Source organism: Prionailurus viverrinus, chromosome D4, assembly GCF_022837055.1.
Source record: "Prionailurus viverrinus isolate Anna chromosome D4, UM_Priviv_1.0, whole genome shotgun sequence".
NCBI lineage: Eukaryota > Metazoa > Chordata > Mammalia > Carnivora > Felidae > Prionailurus > Prionailurus viverrinus.
The window spans coordinates 25,425,690-25,449,001 of record NC_062573.1 but is presented as its reverse complement, the minus strand read 5'-3'; the positions used below and the strand labels follow the sequence as shown (position 1 = coordinate 25,449,001).

Sequence of the window (23,312 nt, the reverse complement as noted above, 5' to 3'; positions counted from 1 at the left end):
AAGGGGAAAAAGTAAACAGTGGAAAAGTAGACAGACAGCACTTAATCAAGTAATCAAAGTGAGTACCTAATGGGACAAATCAAAACCATGCATCACCTGACAGGATGCAGTCAGAAAACCACAGCATCACTTGTGTCATATTCCTACCAAATTCATATAGCCTGAATCTAACCATAGGGGAACATAAATCCAAATGGGAGGAAAATTTTACACAATAACTGTCCCAATGTACTTCAAAGTGTCGACGTCAATGAAAGACAAAGAAAGACTGAGGAACTTTACCAAATTGAAGGAAACAAAACAGATATTACAAGTAAATACAATGAACAATTTGGGGTGTATAGAACATTACTGAGAGGTACTGGGTGGCTTAGTCAGTTGAAGGTCTGATTCTTGATTTCAGCTCAGGTCATGATTCCAGGGTCGTGGAATCAAGCCCTGCGTCAGCTGCTTAGGATTCTCTCTCTGCCCCTCTCCCCTGCTCTAAAATTAAAAATCAATTAATTTAAAAAAGAACACTGTTGAGGGGGCACCTGGCTGGTTAAGTTGGTAGTGCATGCTATTTTGTTTTTTAATTTTATTTATTTTTGAGAGAGAGAGAGAGAGAGAGAAAACAAATAAGCAGGGGAGGGACAGAGAGAGGGAGACACAAAATCCCAAGCAGGCTCCAGGCTCTGAACTGTCAGCACACAGCCCGATGCAGGGCTCAAACCCATGAACTGTGAGATCATGACCTGAGCCACATGAGTCAGACACTCAACTGACTGAACCACGCAGGCGCCCCAGTGCATACTACTCTTGCTATCAGTGTCATGAGTAAGTTAGGGGGGCCTGAGTGGCTCAGTCACTTAAGCATCCGACTCTTGATTTTGGCTCAGGTCATGATCTCACGGTTCATGGACTTGAGCCCTGCATTAGGCTCTGTGCTGACAGTGTGAGGCCTGTTTGGGATTCTAGGTCTCCCTCTTCTCTGTCCCTCCCCTGCTTGCTCTTGCTCTCTCAAAAATAAACAAACATTAAAAATAAAAAACAAAAAAACAGTAAGTCATTTTGTGGATATCAACAAATTGATCTTGAAGTTTATTTAAACAGGAAAAAGACCCAAAATAGCCAACACAATATTAAAGGAAAAGAATAAAGTTAAAGGACTGATATTAACACAGCTTCATAAATTACAGTAAAGCTATACTAATCAAGACACTGCAATATTGGTTAAAGAATAGACAAATAGATGAATGGAACAAAACAGAGAGCCCAGCAAGACAGACCCACATAGTCAAGTGATCTTTGACAATGGAGTCTTTTCAACAAATGGTGCTTTAACAATCCATCTACAAATAAATGAATCTAGACTCTTCACAAAAATTAACTCAGAGTGGATAACAGACCTAAATGTAAAATACAAAATGCAGGGGCGCCTGGGTGGCGCAGTCGGTTAAGCGTCCGACTTCAGCCAGGTCACGATCTCGCGGTCTGTGAGTTCGAGCCCCGCGTCAGGCTCTGGGCTGATGGCTCAGAGCCTGGAGCCTGTTTCCGATTCTGAGTCTCCCTCTCTCTCTGCCCCTCCCCCGTTCATGCTCTGTCTCTCTCTGTCCCAAAAATAAATAAACGTTGAAAAAAAAAATTTTTTTTTAAAAATACAAAATGCAAAACTGTAATGACTTAGAAGAAAAACCTAAACGACCTACATATGGTGATGACATTATAGATACAATACTGAAGGCACAATTCAGGAAAGAAACAAGCTGGACTTCATTAAAATTAAAAAATTTTTCTCTGCAAAAGATAATGTCAAAAATATGAAAAGACAAGCCATAGACTGGGAGAAAATCTTTGCAAAAATATATCTGATAAAGGATTGTTAACCAAAATATTCAAAGAGCACTTAAAACTCGAAAAGAAAACAACGCAATTAACAAATGGGCCAAAGACCGTAATAGATACCTCACCAAAGAAGACATGGCAAATAAACATATGAAAAGATGCTCCACATCACAGGTTATCAAGGAAATCAAAATTAAATAATGAGATGCTACATACCTATTACAATAGCCTGAATTCAAAACACTGACACCAAATGCTGGCAAGGATCTGGAGCAACAGAAACTCATCCACTGCTGATAAGATTGCAAAATGGTATAACCACTTTGGAAGACAATTTCTTACAAATTAAACACACTCTGACCATATAATACAGCAATGGCTCTCCCTGGTATTCACCCAAAGCAGTTAAAAACATGTCCACACAAAAACTACACACAGATGTTTATAAACCTATATACACAGTTTTATGCATAATTATCAAAATTTGGAAGCAACAACGATGTCCTTCAGCAGGTGAACAGATAAACTGGTACATCCAATGTAATATTATTCAGCAATAAAAAGAAATGAGCTATGAAGCCACGAAAAAACAAGGAGGAATCTTAAATGAGTATTATGAAGTGAAAGAAGCCAATCTAAAAAGGGCAATATACTGCATACTCCCAAATGTATGACATTTTGGAAAAGGTAAAACTACAGACAGTGAAAACAAACAAACACCTGTGGTTGTCAGGGGTTGGGGGACATGGAGAATGAACAGTCAGAGCACAGAGGATATCAGGGTAGTAAAGACACTCGTATGAGATCATAATGATGGATATGTGGCATTATACATTTGTCCAGATCCATAAAATGTGTAACACCAAGAGTAAACCATAATGTATATTGTGGACTTTGGGTAATTATATCAACATAGAATCATTAATTATAACAAATATACCACTCTGGTGGGGGATGTTGATAAGGGAGGTTATGCAAATGTGGGGGAAGGGATTATACAGGGGAAACACCTTTTCCTTCCCTTCAATTTTTCTGTCAAATTAGAACTGCTCTAAAAGAAATCTTAATTTTAAAAAAATCTTTAAGATTTAAATAGCACATTAGATAATGCAGGAAAGATCAGTGAACTTGAAGATACAGCATACTTTCTCAAGAGATGACAAAAAAAGGTTAAAGAGTCTCAAAGGTCTACAGGACAATGTCAAGTGGTCTAAAATACAAGTAAATTAAGTCCCAAAGAAGGGAACCAAAACATCTTTTGAAGGAATGAATGACATTTTTTCCCCAAAACAATAAACTATAAACCTAGTAAAACATTCAGCAAATATCAAGCTTAAAAAAAAAAAAAATTAAGAAAGTAACACCAAGGCATTAATTAATACAATCAAACTGCTGAAGAAAGTGATAAAAAAGATTATCTTGACAACATGTAGGAAGAAAAAAGCATATAGAGGAAAAAAAACCATTACATACAGAAAAACATAAGAATGACCTCACATATCATTACACATTATATTATGGTATAAAGTAGTATAGTTTGAAGGTAGGCTGTATTAAGTTAAAGAGCAAACACCTAAAAACAAAACAAAGAGGCATAGCTAATATGCCAAAGTAGAGGTAAAATGGAATGCTAAAAATACTCAAACTACAAAAGCAATGAATCATGGTATCTTACTGCAATGGAATACTATATAGCAACGAAAACAATGAATTACTGCTTACACATTAACATAGATACCTTTAAGAATACACTGAATAAAAAGAAAATTACTAAAAAATGTTTCACTTGTAAACACGTAAAACTCAACAATATAGTTTGGAGTTACATGCTAATTACGATAAAACTGTAAAGAAACAAAAATATGATAAAATTAAAGACAGTGTTACTCTGAAGGGAAAGGGACACAGGGGTTTCAAAAACAAAAATGTTATTTCTTAAGCTGAATTTATATATTATAATTATTATTATTCTGAGCTTATCCATGTTAAAAAACATTCTTTTATAACTAATCAATATTTTGTAAATGAAAATTAACATTAACCTTAAAACCCTTCATTGGCTCTGGAGTAGAAATCTCCATTCCTAAAAGGTATCTCTGCACAGAGATTCCTGTTCTCTTTTTGCTCGTTCCCTGTTAACTACAGTTTCCATCATTAACAGGAAGGTCATACAACTCTTCCTTTAGTGCTCAGAAATAATAACAAAGATACAAGTGAAAATCACAAGGTCTAGGTTAGCGTATAAAGGATATTACTTCTGAAAAAGAAAAAAAAAAAAAAAAGACAATATATTTAGTCATTTGTGAAGGCAGAAGATATCTGAAAGAACACGTTTACTTAGAAACCGGGGAGGAAAAATGGGTAGTTGAGAGGGAGTGGAAGAAGACTTTTTTAATATTATCCTCTGTTCTGAATTGTATTTTGTGAATACCTACTCAAAAAAACAAAAACAAAAACAAAAAGTCTGATTTGAAAAAGAATCACTTTGGCTTAAACAGATGAAACTACAAAACAACTGAACAATCCCAGTCCTAATAACTTGTTCAAATGAAATAATTAGAAAAATAAATGTTTACATTAAGGATGTCAAAACTATGTGTATGTCAAATATTTTCACATGAAAAGGCCAACTTAAATAATAAAATTTATCCAAAAGAAAACTGGAATCTTCACTTAAGTTGACAAACTAAAAATGAGACTTTCAGATTTTTCTAATTATGACTTAACATTTCAAAGACAGCAACCTTGAAGTTTAATACACGTCCTTGAGAAATGTTCACTTCAGAAATACAGCTGATAACATTTTCATGACAATTTTATTTTGGCTTTACACAGATGATGTGCTTATGAAAAATTTAAATAATCAGATAAAGGCTATATGACTTGTCCAAGTTACCAAACTAGACACTGGTAAGTCTATGCCTGGAATCTGGAGCCCAATAATCCCATGCAGTGTTCTCTCCAATACATCATGATGGTTTACATACATTAATTACAGTCTGTCCTTTAAAACTACTCTCACTACTGTTGGCAAGCCCAATCCCTCCAATCTAATATTCTAGGCCTTAACCTCAGGAGATCTATCTTAGCTCTCTTCATTTACTATGAAGTAAGATAAAATTTCAGATGTTAAACCAATTCATTATTTCTTTTCACTTTTTTAAAGTCCAGTATTGTTGGAGAACATACATATAAACATAGTACCAGGCATTAGGGCAATAAAGTGAAGATAAATTCACTGGCATACCTAAGAATTGTGATCAGAGTCAAACAATGCAAAGTGAAAAGTGTATTATAAATCTATAAAAGGTACTGTCCTAACAGATGGGAAAATATTAAGCATATTGAGAACAGAATAAAAGAATAATAGATCAGCTGAGTAAAATCAATTGTTATAGCAACAAAATAGAAAAGTAGGATGTAACTTGAATCTAGAGACTACCCTGTTGAGAATAATGACAAAGAGGTTAAAAAAAAAAAAAAAAAAAAAGCTTTTGAACTAGCTATTATAAGCTTTAAGGAAAGACTGTATTAGTCAGTGTTCTCACCAAGGGCCTTCCAAATCATTAAAAGAAACTAGCCAGCAGAGAACATAACCTGAGAATTTGCAAAAAAGGTTCAAACCAAAATTACTTGGGATGATATTAGTACATTCTTACTGCATAAGCATTTTTCATGTAGGAAATAAAAAAATGAAAAAATAAATAATAGAAATTAATTATTATAGAAATGTTTTAGAGAATCAAAACCTTATATCAATGTTTATGTTTCTGCATATTTAGCTAACATATCTGTAACATGTAACACAATTTATTCCGTTACAGTAAAAGATCAGCCTAATAATTCCAATTTAAAACTTATGATTTTAATTTGATTTTTACTATAAGCAGTACCAAAGCCTAAGTTATTAAGATTTATTATATTTATAGGGGCGCCTGGGTGGCTCAGTCAGTTGAGCATCCAACTCCTGACTTTGGCACAGGTCTCAATCTCATGGTTCAGGAGTTCAAGCTCCATGGCAGGCTCTGTGCCATCAGTGCACAGCCTGCTTGGAATTCTCTGTCTCCTTCTCTCTCTGCCCTGCCCCTACTCATTCTTTCTCAAAATAAATAAATAAAGTATTAAAATAACTTTTTTAAGGTTTATCATATTTTATAAAGCTTAATTTAGTCTATATTTAATATTTTAACATTTGTGAAGTTTTATCAGAAAACTGAATTACTTGATGGGGCACCGGAGTGGCTCAGTTGGTTAAGCATCTAACTCTTGATTTCGCTCAGGTAATGATCTCACAGCGCACAGTTCGAGCCCCACACTGGGCTCTGCGCCAATGATGCGGAACCTCTTGGGATTCTCTCTTTCCCTCTCTCTCTGCCCCTCACCCGCTCGTGCTCATGCTCTCTCTCAAAATAAACAAACTTTAAACAAAGGTTAAATGGTTTAAAATTTTAACTAAGTTTATAAAAGGATAATCAAAGTCCCATTTTAAAAGACTGCTTAAAGTTATTGTATTTATCTTAAAAATAAGATTTGTAGATTGAACTTTAAAACTTAATGAAAAACAGGGCTTTAAATTATCTTTAATATACTATGTACTAATTCTCAAAACCAAAAGAATTGCAGAATAATCTTTTTTAAAAAACGTCACCTTCAAAGATATCAAATCCAAGTAGTTTTACGCATCCTTCAAGACTTAAGTCAAATTCTCCCTTTTCATAGAAGCATCTATCCTATCCATTCTATACTAGATAAAAGAAAATAAATTTATCTCCACCATTCAGACTGCTAATTTATTCTGTTCTAGTAGTGCAACCAGTAATGAAAAACACTCCTCTTTTAGAAACATATATCTCCTATCCAAGATAAGTGCTCTCAAAATGTGGATCATTTCTTATACTACTCTTTATCTCTGAAAGGATCTCCTACAAGGCAATCCTAATATATAGTAACTATTGGTAGTTGATGAACAGAATTTTAATAATCATAAGTTTCTTTTTAAATGCACTATTACCTCTGTAACATCCCAATGATGTAAAAACTGATCCAAGTCAGTAAGGTAAAGAAGCACAGGGGAAAGCTGTGTCTGGATGACGTGAGGAACTCCTCGAAGGCTCTGAAGCCAAGTCAACTCCTCTTTTGAAAACCCTAATTTAGGTACAAAGAAAGTTAATTTAAAAAAAATAAATCACAAAACAAATGACATTCTTATTTTTAAAAAATAGACATGTACCTTCAAGTTTAAATTCTTTAGCTACTCTGCTTTCTCTGAGTTTCTGCTTTTCACATATTTTAAAAAACGAATCGCTAACAATGGAGGCAGTAAAATTCCTATTAATTATGTACACAAAGGATGTGATCTGACCTAATATATGATGCAGCAACAAGTTAAGTTTTACCCCTTATACTGGGAACCATACCACTTTTACTTTAAAAAATGTGAAAGGCATAAACTTTTCCATTAATGGCAGGTTTAAAAAAGCAAATCAACAAGTAAAATGATACACTCCTTCATATGTATACTATCTATATATTTTTTTGTATAATAGCCCTTCAAATATTTTAACCAACTGAGCCACCCAGGAGCTCTAATAGCCCTTCAAATGTTTTAAAACTCTCCCTCCTAAACCCTTCTGGATTTTTTTTTTTTTTTTTTTTGGATAATACATGTGTAGTTCTTCCAACTACACCTTATACAGCAAAATTTCTGATCCTCTTACCACCCCTATTACATACACTTGGTCTGACCTACATAGACAACTTGACAGTATCTCCTGACAGTGCTCATAAGGATCAGAATACCAGCGATGTGGCCTGCTCTGATGTTCAAATCACTGTATTTCCATGACATTAAGCCTAAAGAGTCACCATCTAGTTTGATGGCCACATCACAGTACTGACTCCTAACGAGCTTTCTAAAACCACTAACCCTTTTGACTCGTACCACTATTAAAACATAAAATCCCTGCCTTCTATCTCAAATGGGTACATCCAAAACTATCATATAAACACTCGTTTATCCGCATATGTAGTATGTATCTTGGATTCAGCTCATTATCAGCACTTGTCAAGTTTTTTCTGGAGTATCTTAACCTATTCATTAAATCTCCTAAATTTTAAGCCTTCAGAAAATGTCAAAGAATGTCATCTTTATCCTCCAAATATACAACAGAAATGTTGAAACAGTACAATCATTTAAAACAAAAGTAATAATACTTACACATCTAACTTATTTGTAGATTCATTTTACTAACTTTGCTTTTGAGCAATGGAATGTAGAAAATGGCTAATTGAAATCTGATGTACTTGCTATCAAGTTGAACATTTTAAACATTTTTAAAATGGATATTCTGCTCATCAACTTTTTAAAGTATGCAATGAGGTTTGCACCTATCTGAAAGAGTCAAGTATGTCCAACTCACTGTAAAGCAAGATAATCAAGTTGAGAAATTAGACTTAGAAATAAATGAAAATATAATCATGTGACATTCAAATTATCTCCAGAGTATTTGTACTCTGAGAGATTTAAACATGAATCATGTATATCCCTGCCTCAAAAGCCTGACACTGGAGAATACAAATATTCCTTCAAAGATCCCCACTTATTAGCCATAAAAATCATTTCAAGGTAAATAGATTATTTACCATCTTCAACACTTAGAACCAAACAGATAAGACAGTAAATCTTAGGGGAACTTTTATACCAGATTTTTCCTTTCCTTAATCTGTCAGGTGAATGACTTTACCTGTAAGTGTTGAAAATAAGAAGCTGAAATAGTCCACATCACTCATCAACCAGTCTTTAGCTGAATACTTCCATCCAGAAAATGATGATCTATAACAAACAATAGGAGAATTATTACCAGAGGTGACCAACTTGGAAGACTTTGAAAAACAGCACAATACATAACTATTTTTCTTTATTCAAAACAAATCTGCACTAATAACTTAAAAACCCATAGTATATATTCACTTTAAATATAAGGGCTCAAGTACCAGAATATAGGAAGTTCAACTTCTAACATACTTATGCAAAATATCCATGAAAAAGCATAACTGATCCATATATATGGTATAAATTAGAAAATTTCCATGCCATTCAAAAATGAGATTCCAAGGAGCCAAGATGAAGCTTTGCTTTTCAGTAGCAGGTTTGGCTGCTACTTGATTTTCATAAAGTCTTACCTTGCTTACTTAAATGAGCTAAGTTTAAACAAGCTCGTTTCCTAACTAAGCAAAAAGTATCTTAGGTTAGGCAAAGAATATTCCATGTAAAGTCATTCTAAGATAATCATGTGTTCCTATACTGTGCAAAGCTGTAACTGGGTCTACGTCATAATAGCACAGCTAAGTATTCATGGTATACTTAGGGGAATAGCTAAATGTAAAGCAGCTTCTCATTAAATGAGGATTATGTGGTTCCTGGTAGGGGATCAGTTTCCAGTGATTCCTTTAAAAACTCTCTTCAAGTTAAGGCTAAGGGAAAAGACAACAAATGTTAGTCTCAGATATGGCCAAAAAAAAAAGGGGTGGGGGGGGGTGCTCAGAATGATCAGATCCAACAAGCTGAGGCTACAAATTTTTTCAGTTATCTGAATAAATGTCAGACAAAATTGGGCGTTTCTAATTCAACTAGAAGCACTTAATTTACTGTTAAAATAGCTAATATTTATTACCATTCTTTAAATTTGGGCAGTTAAAATAATGGAAACACCCTTTTGTGAGTATTATTCCCACAATAAGCAAAAGACTTATGGAAGGAGTAACAAAAACTGAGAGGTTATTTTAAAAAGCCAGAAATGCACAATGGGAAAGAGTACAAAATGGTAATTAGAAAACAAACTAATATGCTTTTGACCCCGTGAAAACAGAAAGCAACTGTGCCATCCAGTGGCTAAAAAAGGTAGCAAAATCCATTTAAGAGACTGCTTTCAACAAATGACAAGCAATATATCACACTGCCCTTAAAATTATGATGACCATATATACTGTCAAAGCCAGAACACTTCTGAGGTAAGCTGGGACAAAAGAACTAAACTGAAACTGTTCCTGACAGAGGAGGTCATGTATTTACCCTACTTAAAAACCAGGCCAAATTTCTTAGTCCCAAATTTCTCCCTTGTCAGATTTTTCTCTAACAGTGTGGATTCTCTCCACATTTATGTCTTATGTTTCCCAATCCAGCTGTAAATAAACTAGGGGCAGAAAGGATAAGGAATGAGCAAAGGTAAGGGGGAAAACGCAAGGAGAATGGTATGGGGGGGAAGGGGGAGTCAAACTCTAAAAGACTTTAAGTGGGTGATAAAAATTAGATAGGGGCAACAACTCTAATTGCACTTTTAAAAAGATGAATACAGGGGCGCCTGGGTGGCGCAGTCGGTTAGGCGTCCGACTTCAGCCAGGTCGCGATCTCGCGGTCCGTGAGTTCGAGCCCCGCGTCAGGCTCTGGGCTGATGGCTCAGAGCCTGGAGCCTGTTTCCGATTCTGTGTCTCCCTCTCTCTCTGTCCCTCCCCCGTTCACGCTCTGTCTCTCTCTGTCCCAAAAATAAATTAAAACGTTGAAAAAAAAATAAAAATAAAAAGATGAATACCAACAGTTTTTAGCTGATGGGTTTTTCACATATGGAACAAACTATTCTTTGGGGTTAACTCTCTCAGATAAAGACAAACAGGACATCAGAACTACAAAACCTAAAAGAACCTGATCTCATAATACACTTAGTGTAACAGACAAAAATCAGAATTAAAGCAATATTTAAGGAAAATTAATCTGGCAAAAGTGCAAAAGTTAGATGGAATATTATAACAGTACAGGTGGAAGATTATGAAAAGCAACTGGCTTGTGTATAGTCATAGTTGAGGACAGAAGGGGGTATTTTGAAAAGAAAACCAGATATGAAATAACCCAGTGTATGTCTGAGGGAAACAAACATTATTGTTAAATTCTGAATCTAGGAAGTGATATAATGATGTCACTGGCCTAAGAAAGTTCAGAAGTCCTAATTTTGTATTATTTTTTTAAAAAGAGATTCATCTGAAAAAAAAAAAAAAAAAAAGATTCATCTGAATGGGAACAATACATCTACAGAGAGAGAAGTCTACTAACAGACTCTGCTAAAAAACAGAATTTAACTTGGTAGATTTTTAACTATATTGACAATATGCTTTTAATTTGGTGATTATGAATCCCGACTATTTGTAAATATATTTTCTCAATAGTTACCACAAATCTCCACAGAAAGAAAAAAAAATTGAAAACATCCTTGGCAAAAGTTATCAAGTCAATCATAACTGATATTGATAAAGATATAAACATAGCTTCCAAAGAGAATTAGTTTCAAGAAGTGTTCAAAAACTGATTTTAAGTCAACGTGAAAACAGATCCTTCACCAGTTATATCAAAGGAACAGAGTGCCCTCTACTGGAAGTTAATAAACAAAACCACTTCAGTAACAAAAAGAAACCACATTTAATTTTTTTAAAGGCCTGCTAAATAACTGCTTACTAGACGAGGATTTTTTTCCCTTAGAAAGAAAAACACTGAAACTAATATATGCTTAAAACACTTAAAGGTAAGACCAAGTCTCTCTAATGCACACGCACACAGAAGAAATAAGAGTGATTTTCACATATAAACAAACACATTGCCGATAGCTCTCTTCTGCTAGCTAAAAAGAAAGATAAATCACACTTTAGGTGACTGATTCCAAGATATGTCTTATAATGGTAAGAGGTGACTGTCAAACAAGCTAAAGGAAGTCTACCAATAAAGTGAGCTACTCCTATTTAACCAGGATAGAGGATCTGTATTGTACAAGTCACAAGGAAGTTATTAGTCTTTAAACTTTCCAGATACCACATAGATTTCAATTTCTCCCTAAAACCATATTAGACCCTATGAGCCACAATCAATAATAAATCTTACTGAACACTAAAAATATTATGCCTAATGATACAAACATAAGGTGTTTAAGGATACTTTGAATACCCACAATATGAAACACTGTTATAAAACATTTAAGAGTAAAATGAGGGGCGCCTGGGTGGCGCAGTCGGTTAGGCGTCCGACTTCAGCCAGCACAATCTCGCGGTCCGTGAGTTCGAGCCCCGCGTCAGGCTCTGGGCTGATGGCTCAGAGCCTGGAGCCTGTTTCCGATTCTGTGTCTCCCTCTCTCTCTGCCCCTCCCCCGTTCATGCTCTGTCTCTCTCTGTCCCCAAAATAAATAAACATTGAAAAAAAAAAAAAAGAGTAAAATGAGGCAGCCACCGTGGAACACGTTACAGCAGTTCCTCGAAGAATTAGAGAATTACCATGTGACCCAACAATTCCACTTCTGGGTATATAGCCAAAAGAATTTAAAGCAAGGACTCAAACAGATATCTGTACACCAATGATCACAGCAGCATTATTCACAAAAGCTAGAAGATGGAAACAACCAAGTTTCCATCAAGGGAAAAATAAACAAAATGTAGTATATACATATACTGGAACATTAAGTCAACCTTAAAAAGGAAATTCTGATACATGATACGATGTGGATGTACCTTGAAGAGTTATGCTGAGTGAAATAAGCAAGACACAAAAGGTCATATATAGTATGATTCCATTTATATGAGGTACTTAGAATACTCTAAATCATGAAGGGGTGTCTGGGTGGCTCAGTCGGTTAAGAGTCTGACTTTGGCTCAGATCATGATCTCACAGTTCAGTTTGTGAGTTCAAGCCCCACGCTGGACTCTGTGCTGACAGACTGAAGCCTGGAGCCTGCTTTGGATTCTGTATCTCCCTCTCTCTGCCCCTCCCCATCACGTGATCTCTCTCTCTCTCTCTCTCTCTCTCTCTCAAAAATAAACATTATTTATTTTTTTTATCATGAAGATAGAACAGTGGTTACTAAGGGCTGGGGGAGAGGGGGATGAGGAGTTACTGTTTAACGCATGCAGTAATGGAATGATAAAAAAGTTGTGGAGATGGACAGTGGTGCTGGCTGCACAACAATGTGAAAGTACTTAATGCCACTGCACAGTTTTAACTGTATACTTAAAACCGGTTAAAATGGTTAAGTTTTATGTTATCTACATCTAACCACACACACACAAAAAGAGATTTCAACTGATTCCTCGCCTGAGTCACAAACGTATTTATTTCACCAGCTACGTTAAATTTGGAGGTCCCTGAAAAGAAGGTCTGTATCACAATCCCATTAACACCAAAGGTTTTATTTAAGCATAGTACTCTCACCTGCCACTGAACCCTTACTACAGGCTTTTGAGAATTTAAAATCTGTACATTATGTACAAATTATAGATAATTTCTATCTATACAAATCACTAAAAAACTTGAAACAGTCTTACTCCAGTGAACTTTATCTAGCAATAATAGGATGAAGAGCTTTAAATGTTGCATTAAGAGCAAATGAAGCAAATGAAGTTAGTAGCAGTATAAGCCTTCTGTAATTTACACACTGCCAGTAAAAGGCATGGGAGAAAAGACTATATACTTAAAATATAGCTCACTTGAGGATGCTACCTCATGTGCAGTATCCCGATAAGCATGGCAGCCAAACTTGAACTGAGTCTTCCCATAATACAGCAACGACTTAACCGAGAAAGTAAATCAGCAGGCAGACTTGGTAGAAAATATACAAGCTGGACCAAACGCTGCTGAGAGTCTGCTGGAAGAACCACCACAGTGCCTTCTTGTGGATCTAGTGGGGTAGGTAACACATATTAAAGTCAACTATAAAACATATACAGAGATTAAATTAGTAAAGCAGATTGAGTGCTTGCTTACTTTTTACTGTACTAAACTGAATTTCAACTTATCATCTACATAAAAAAGTTTTATCATAAAGTATATGTAGGACTTATTTTCTAAAGTAAAACAATGAACATTATTAAAGATATATTTATTTAACACTGTAGTAATTCCACAACATCCAAGTGTCAATGTCTGAAATAATAACTTTGATGGGGTAAAGGGATTGAACCAAAGTAAAACGGTAAAAAACAAGCGCTTTTGCTAAACAGTGACAATTACAATATCAACCTAATTTAAAGCAGAAGACATCTACATATAAGCAGTAGTGAAAAAAAAAGACTTAAAAATATAACCCAAAAAGGATGGAAGCAAACCAAATGTCCATCACTTAATGAATAGGTAAATATAAGTGACAGATTCATAGAGTGGAATACTAGTACTCAGCAAAAAAAAAAAAAAAAAAAGTACAGATACATGCACACTACAATATGCATGTATACTGCCAACAGTACATTAAGTAAAAGTAGCCAGATTCAAAAGGCTCTACATTATGTAATTCCATTTATAACAAATGTCCGGAACAGGCAAATCCATAGAGACAGGAAAGTAGATTGGTGGTTGCCAGGAGCTGGGGAAGGACTACTAATGGGTTTAATTTCTTTTTGGGGTGATAAAAATATTCTGGAATCAGACAGTGGTGACTGCACAACTTTGGGAATATGTTAAAAACACTGAAATATACATTGTAAAAGGGCAAATTTTATGGTTTGTGAATTACATCTCAATAATAAATACATATTATATATATGTAATACCTCCCAATATGCTTTTATTGGTATTTTTGCTTAACATATAAAATAGTTCCAAGGATGAATAAAAAGGTATAAATATATAGAAGTCATACAAAATATCCTTTATGATTAATTTGCTGCCAAAGCTTCAAAGGAATTTTCTTTAAATACCTGATCAGTTTTGAATTTGTAAACAGCATGTGGCTGAAAAGACAATTTAAGAATCCAAGAAGCATCTACAACCATTAACCTTCTAAAAGTATCCTAATAAAAAATACTTACTATTGAAAATGAATTTACTATTTGATATTTTGTTCTGGCACTTTAACCATGGTGTGAATAATTTATAATAATTCAAAGGAAAGGCAAACCTAAAGAGTTCCACTTAGAAACTTCTTTCCTAGGGGTGCCTGGGTGGCTCAGTCAGTTAAGCAGCCGACTTCGGCTCAGGTCATGATCTCACAGCTTGTGTGTTTGATCCCCACATGGCTTTGTACTGAAAGCTCAGAGCCTGGAGCCTGCTTCAGATTCTGTCTCCCTCTCTCTCTGCCCCACCCCCGCTCACACTCTGTCTCTCTCTCCTTCAAAAATAAATAAACATTAAAAAAAAATTTTTTTTTTTAAAGAAACTTCTTTCCTAATGCAGGGTAGATCAATGGTTACCTACACAGTTAAACTCTTACCATAGATTCGGAGAGCAGAAGCTTGTAAACTTTTTAGTAATTCTTTATTTGCTCGTGCTGCTGCAGTATGGATGATATCAATAAGCTGTGTTGAGAGCTCAGGATTTCGGGAGCCAAGATGAGCAAGCTGCAACGGTAAACCAGCCAGCCAACGGGATAACACCTTACTACGATATCTAAGAAACACCAAGGAAGAACAAAATAAAGTATAAAGACAAGAGAAATAAGTTTAAACAAACAAACAAAATTTTTAACTTAAATATACCACAGAGTGACATTATTATCTACCAAGAACACAACATGTACTCATTTAAAAAAAATTTTTTTTTTAACATTTATTTATTTTTGAGACAGAGAGAGACAGAGCACGAATGGGGGAGGGTCAGAGAGAGAGGGAGACACAGAATCAGAAGCAGGCTCCAGGCGCTGAGCCATCAGCCCAGAGCCCGACACGGGGCTTGAACTCACAGACCGCGAGATCATGACCTGAGCCGAAGTCGGACGCTCAACCGACTGAGCCACCCAGGCGTCCCAACATGTACTCATTTAAACATTTTAGAGTTTATAAGACCAGAAGCATCATTTATTCAGCTGTAGCATTTTCCAAGGTTTTAACCACTCACTTAAAAAGAGCATGCAATTTGGGGCACTATCTAAATTGCATGTTTATCTTCAAAAATAGACCCTACTACTGCTCTTTGTGTTCTATTTATCCTTACAGTATTAGCTGTTATACTAACTCAATAATGCATTCCATGTAGGGTGCTCTCACACTAAATGGTTTCAAACCTGTGTTATTTTAGTTCTTCAGTATACAGTTGACCTTTGAACAATATGGTTTTGAACTGCATGGGTCTGCTTACATGCAGGTTTTTTTCAATAAATATACTGGAAATTTTTTTGTGAAAACCTCACAAACTGCACACCCTAGAAACACTGAAAACATTAAGCTAGGTATTATTGTAAGAATACAATATATAATATATATAACATACAAAATATGTTTATCAACTTATCGGTAAGGCTTCTAGTCAACAGTAGGCTATTAGTAGTTAAGTTCTGAGGGAGTCAAAAGTTACATAGTTTTTCAACTGTAATGGGGAGGGGGGTCAGTGTCCTAATCCCCACACTGTTCAAGGATCAACTGTACTTATACTTGCTAAAGCTCCAATGTCTCTTCACTCAGGCAACAGCAATCACTTTTGCTGTACCCCAAGAGCTTAGTGAATTAAGCATGACCTTTGCTGTCAGACCTAAACCTAAGTCTCAGCTCTGTTTCCCATTAATTATAGGACACTCACCAACTTATTAAACTAAGCTTCAGTTTCCTCCTACAAAACGAAATTAACAGTATCTACACCTCAAAGTAGGAATATGAGATTTAGATAAATTATGAAAAGCACCCAGCTTCTACTAAAGACTCAAATATGTTTCAACAACTACCTACATATGCTCAGGTATCCCCAAACCTTATCTTCCACCTAAACATATCTTCCTGACTTCCAAACTGTATCTCAAATTCACCATATCAAAAAATTAATTCCTTAGTTCTACTCTTTGTGTTATCCATCTCAACTGATAGCACCAAACTAAGCCCGAAACTTTTTCATCTTCTATCGTCTTCATTCTTACACCATATGCCCCAATATGCCACTAATAGCTAATAGTTCAACCTCCATAGTTTTTACAGAAAGCAAAAGAAAAAGCTGAGGCTGCTATAGGTTACTCCAACTGACCTTAAGTTGTAAGTGGACAAGTGGAAATATAAGCTCAAAGAGGCTTTTAATCTGCTGGTGGTGCACATAAAGATTACTGGCACTACTATGCATGTTTCTATATACAATTTTATATCTTTTCTTATATGCAGCCAAACAAAATAAAAAGAATGAACATCTCCAAAGATTTTTACCACTCTAGTATCTTAAGTAGACTACAAAATAACTCCACCAAAAAAGAAAGGTAAAATAAATGAAACTTTACCTGACTCTGTAAGATCTCAGTTCTTCTTTTTGATAGATTTTACTGAAAAACTTTAGTAACAAAGTTCGAACTGGAAGGAGAAGGCCTCTCTGCTGATACAATGTATAAACTGCCTTGATGAGAGACTCTGTAGCCTCTAAATACAAAAACAACTGTATATTAATCAAAAATGTTTCTTCACCAGCTCCCAAATTCCTCTAAAAGCACAGAAGCACTTTACTTTGTTCCTATGACAAAGCAGATCTTAGTCACAAAATGATACTACCACTGAAGTCCAATAGTAATGAGTTAATATAAAAGTCAGACTGCAACCTGAGACTACAGTGTAATTTTTTGTAAGGGACAACAAACCTATGTAATGATGACAAAAACCAAGATATTAGAAAGATGAATAAGATGGGAACCAAACAGGAAATCTTTGTTTTTGAATGAAAAGAATTCATAAATCACACTAAAAATACTTTATGTGACATAACTTCAGGCTAGCAGAAAGGTAGAGACAGGCAGGATTCAACTCATTCTATATGGATAAAAGGGGAAAGTGCTCAATTTCTAATCAAACTAGACCAGAAAAGTGTATTTCTTTATCATTAGGCTCAATACCATTCTGAAGTAATACCTACCTCCTTTTACTCAAGTCTGTAATCTACTAGAAATTTAATCATATTGCTTCACAGTGGACCTACTCACCTGAGAAAGAGATGCCGAGTAATAACCATTTCAGTGTTCAAGTAGATAGTCCATTTATAATTATACTAGCTAACTTTTAAGGTTTGAATGTAATTAACTTGTCTACATGAAATGTGTGAAAGTCATCAATTCAAAGCTAGACCCTAATAGCATGCATAAGAGCTCCTCTCTTAAATAAGGACAAAGCAAGAACACCTACCTCTGTTAGGTTGTATCTGCATTAATCTCCATGATACTCCAAGCAATCTGTTTAGCTGCTTACTATTTAGCCTAAAGCCATCTTCAAGGGTCTTTGTCACAAATTTCCTTATCATTTCTATCCAGTTGGAATCCTTCTGTAAAGTTGAGGCATTTGCCAAGGAGACCATGATATCAGACAGCGTTAAATTCAGTAAAAGATGATCTACATTATTGGAGAGAATTGTGCAATGCTTGATGCTAAAAACAAAGAAAAATACATCTATAACATGTTATATCTACCACGCCTGCTTCACTTAGAATACTTAAAAATAATCTATCAATGGGTCAAAAAATATTTCCTTCTAAAATAAATTGCCAAGACAGGTATGGAGGCAAGGTTTAGGCCACTGTTTTGTAAATAAACCATCCCTTATAGAATCAAGGTTGTTAATAAGACACGAATTACAATGTATCCTGCTCAGTTAATTACCCAAGTTACTCTTTACACAAAAGGTAAAGGTCTTTGTAACAATGCTTGGTAATCCTAAATGCAATTTGGAGATAAGACTTGAGAACCTCAACATGCTTGAAGATTTTTTTAAGGCAGATACTTGTATTTGGATGTAGGTCACGGCAGATCCTGACTCTGCTTCTACCTCATCAACGTAATCACTAATTTCTCCTGGCCACAATTTCCGTATGTGTGACAGAAAGAGACTGGTCCAGATAAGCAATGTTCTGAAACAATGTATATGATACACATATGAAAATCACTTTTCCCAGCCAAATAAAACATTTATTTCAGACTTTGAAAAAAATTTCAAAAAAGATATCTCAAATACAGTACTTCAAAAAGAAAACTTGTGACTTAGACTATAAATCCCCATTTCAGAATATGGTATATTCAACAGCAGGCCCTATTTATTTCATGTTTAGAAAAATGTAAAGTTAATTAAAGTAAAAAAAATCTCTCTGGGGTGCCTGGGTGGCTCAGTAGGTTAAGTGTCTGACTTCAGCTTAGGTCATGATCTCGCGGTTCATGGGTTCAAGCCCTGCGTCGGGCTCTGTGCTGACAGCTCAGAGCCTGGATCCTGCTTCTGATTCTGTGTCTGTCTGTCTGTCTCTCTCTCTCTCTCTCTGCCCCTCCCCCACTCGTGCTCTGTCTCTGTCTCAGAAATAAACAAACATTAAAAAAAATTAAAAAAAAAAAAAAAAGAAATCTGGTGCTATTAGAGCATCAAATGTAGGGTTAGGAATGACAAATGAGCTGGAAAGGTAAAATGGAACCACATTACAAAGAGTCTGGGAGGCTAAGGGCACTAAAATTAATTATGCAAGCATGACTGAAAACTTATTTCAGATGGGCGATTCTGTGGATGGAAAAGGAAAAATGAGAGTTACAAAACTACAAACGGGGCGCCTGGGTGGCTGTCGGTTCAGCATCTTACTCTTGATTTTGGCTCAGGTCATGATCTCACACTTCATGAGATGGAGCCTTGTGTCAGGCTCTGTGCTGACGGCACAGAGTCTGCTTGAGATTCTCTCCCTCTCTCTCTGCCCCTCTCCTGGGTGCATGTGCACGTGCTCTCTCTCAAAATAAATAAACATAAAAAAAATAAATTTTAAAAAACTATAAACAAAGGAGCAATTGTATGGCTCTTGTAGCAATCTAGGCAAGAGATGACAAGTGCAAGAACCAGGGTCAATGCTGGGTATAGACTGGGAGAAGGCAGGACATTTAGAAAGAATAAAAATTAGCTGGATTTGAAGTCTGAAGTATATATATGTGTGTGAGTTTGGGGACAGTGGGATTTGGAGGAGTCAGAAGTTCCAGCATTGGTGACTGGATAAATGAAGTAGCAGAGATCCAGAAAATAAATATTACTTTTGATTATGTTGGGCTTGCAGTGTTTCTGGTATAAATCCAGGCAGAGATGGCCAACAGACAGCTCAATGTACAAGTTTGACAACAGAGATAAAAGTCCAAACTATTTAACAGATTACTCACATAACCACTCCTAGCTGCAAAAGAAGATGAGAAATCTAGTTTTTATTATGCACGGTCATATTCCTAAACACTGGAAATTAAGAAAGGAATGAGAACTGGGACAGACAACTAGCAGTCTGTACCACAAACCCAAAATTTCTACAAGGTTTTTCGCCAAACGGCCCAGTGCCCAAAACCAAGGCACATTTTAACATTAATTAGACCACTCAAAACTCAACTGCCACATTTCTTCACAAGTAGAGCTTTCCAAGATCTACCATAAATTTATCTCAAGCAGCATAATTTATTACTGTCTGGAAGGTCTCAATGGACACTACAAATTTGGGAGAATTCATTCTGCTCCTCCAATAATTTATACAAATTTTTAAGAGTAAATATACCAACCATCAATTCTATGAGGGAGGCAGGCCACTGGGGATACTCCAATTTTCAATAATGATAAATGTAGGTAATCCCCTTCCTGGAAACAACTTTAAAACTAGATGAAATTTTTTCAATGTTTATTTATTTTTGGGACAGAGAGAGACAGAGCATGAACGGGGGAGGGGCAGAGAGAGAGGGAGACACAGAATCGGAAACAGGCTCCAGGCTCCGAGCCATCAGCCCAGAGCCCGACGCGGGGCTCGAACTCCCGGACCGCGAGATCGTGACCTGGCTGAAGTCGGACGCTTAACCGACTGCGCCACCCAGGCGCCCCTAGATGAAATTTTTTAAAAACCTCAAAAGCAGGGGCACCTGGATGGCTCAGTTAAGTGCCCAACTCCTGATATTGGCTCACATTGTGATCTCGTGGTCATGGAATCGAACCCAGTGTCAGGATCCATACTGACAGCACAGAGCCTGCTTGGGAGATTCTCTCTCTCTCTCTCTCTCTCTCTGCCCCTCTCTCCCACTTGTGCTCTCTCTCTCTCTCTCAAAATAAATAAACATTAAAAAAAAACTCAAAAGCTCAAGAGCTAAGATAATAAACATTTACTGGGCCCAAAAACCTAGGAAAAAAGCAAGATACTAGCACTCAAGGCTCTGTCCTTAGGGCAGCTGCCAATTCCAAAGAAAAAACTGCAAAACTGAAGTAACCTTTTAGTGGCCTCACAGGGAAAAGTCAAAGCGCAGGGCCTGCCAAACACCGGAACTTTCATGTTATCCAGGGTAAAGGTAAACCAGAAATAAAAACAGCTCTCAGATAAAACGTAATCCCAATTTTGTTTTCTACCACTGGTTTGAGTAACAATTCTTCCCAATTAGCTCTACAGAGTCAACACAATTCAAATCAAAATCCCAGCAAGCTACTTGTAGTTATCAATAAATTGATTCCGAAGTTTATATAGAAAGGCAAAAGACCTAAAACACCCAAGATAGAAGTAGAACAAAGCTGGAGGACTTATTTTACCCAATTTCAAGAGTTACCATATACAACTACAGTAACAAAGACAGCATGGAATTGGTGAAAGAACAGACACACGTAGGTTAATGGAACAAAGAGCTCCAAAACAGACCTGTAAAAATATAATCAACTCATCTCTGACAAAAGACCAAAAGCAACTCAGTGGAGAATGAAGTCTTTTCAACAAAAGGTGCTAGGAGCAAATGGACAAAAATTCTACAAATGAAAAACAAAAATTCAGTGTATTTGTGTCTGAGCTCAGTTGAACAAAACTGAAGAATTAAAAGCTAGAACATAGGAGATTTAAGGAAAGAAAGAAAGAAAGAAAGAAAGAGAAGAAAGATGCAGTAAGTAAATGTAACATGTTAACATGTTTAATCAGTCTTTACAGGAGAGAAATGTGACTGCAATTTTTTTTAAAATGAGAATTTATCAGATCTGTTTAAAGATATTCCAATCAAGATTTAAGATCTCAGATTTAAGTTCACTGAATCCCAAGGAGAATAAAAAAAAATAAAAAACAAAAACCCCACCTGGATACATCACTGTGAAAACTGCAAAAAACAAAAAGAAAATTCATGGGGAGTGTGAATAGGAAGCTTTTAAAGTAACAACAGTTAGACTCATAACTGACTTCTTAACAGAAAATGAAAATCTGCAGACAGTAAAGTGTTATTGTCAGTGTGATTAAAGAAAACTGCCAAACCTAGAGTACTATGCTCTGCTCGAACACTCTTTAGAAATGAAAAATATGTATATATATATTTTAGACAAAACAATTAAGCAAAAATAACCTCCAGCAGATTCTGAATGGTCCCAGATAGATGGAAACAGACATATGAAAAAATGAAGAGCATAAACATAGGAAATACATGGACAGAACTTAGGTGATGGATACAAGTTCTCCAAAATACTGATTTTGGTTTGAAACAAGCTCAAATTTTGTCACTGGCATAAATACTGTCAGCCGTTTTCTTGGAATTGATAGGCTCTTTGTTCATTTTGAGAAAATAACTGCCAAATATCCAAGTCTGAATCCACAGTTCGTCTGGTAGTCATTCTTTCAAGTTAAAATTATGTCCATCACAGAAAAATACTCCCAAGTAGAATAATCACAAAAGTGTACTTCCTTGAGACAACCATCATCCCATGGTATGCATTCAAATTACTTTACACACACTTTGTCACACTGAATATAAAAAAAATGTGTTCTCAAGGGTCATGACTTAAAATTAGTAGTTTTTACTGCTTCATTAAGGACATTTTTAAGTGAGTGCATGGTGGTGAAGAATACGATGTTTTACTAGTACAGTTGGCGCCATTGCCCTAGTTCATGCTAAGACACCGGCAGTCCTATCCACCACTGCTTTTGTACCATCAGTGCAAATGTCAGAACAATCAAAAAGGCAAACAATGTCTTAATGATATAATTGTGAAAATAGTTCTGGCCTTGGAGACCCCAGAGATCACAGACTACACTTTGAGAACCGCTGTCTTAGATAACTGACATAAGAGTAAGCCAGCTAACTATAACAAACTGTCTCACAATAGCAACTATGATCTACTGTTTATAGGATATCCCCATAAGCTTCTTTCCCACTCCCAACCTAATTTGTTATCTTAAGGTTCTCCCAAAGTAGTATCTGCCCCTAAAAATTTCAGATTCTGAATATTCAATGGGAGTCCTTATTTAAACTATTTAGAAGGGGTACCTGGGTGGCTCAGTCAGTTAAGCATCTGACTTTAGTTGGGTTCTTGATCTTGCAGTTCTGAGTTTGCGCCACGCATCAGGCTCTGCACTGTCAGTGCAGAGCCTGCTTGGGATTCTGTCTCCCTCTCTCTCTTCCCCTATACCGCTTGCTCTCTATCTCTCACAAAATAAATAAAGATGAACTTAAAAAAACAAACAAGCTAGTTAGGAAAACTTTCTACATATAATACATCCAATAAACTTCCTTTTTACCAAATAAACTTTATACTCTTCCAAATATCTTTTCTTTTGGCCTTAACAGGC

The 23,312-nt window shown here is 35.8% G+C and overlaps 1 protein-coding gene across 1 annotated transcript in view; it reads right to left on the bottom strand.

Moving 5' to 3' along the window:
• Positions 1-23,312, bottom strand: part of TEX10 (testis expressed 10) — a 58,732-nt gene that overhangs the window by 11,101 nt on the left and 24,319 nt on the right. The window contains exons 6-11 of the mRNA XM_047829968.1: positions 17,926-18,164; positions 17,037-17,172; positions 15,057-15,232; positions 13,352-13,529; positions 8,568-8,656; positions 6,836-6,969 (exon numbers count right to left, since the gene is read on the bottom strand). Coding sequence (XP_047685924.1) covers positions 6,836-6,969; positions 8,568-8,656; positions 13,352-13,529; positions 15,057-15,232; positions 17,037-17,172; positions 17,926-18,164 — 952 coding nt within the window. The remainder of the gene's footprint in view (positions 1-6,835; positions 6,970-8,567; positions 8,657-13,351; positions 13,530-15,056; positions 15,233-17,036; positions 17,173-17,925; positions 18,165-23,312) is intronic.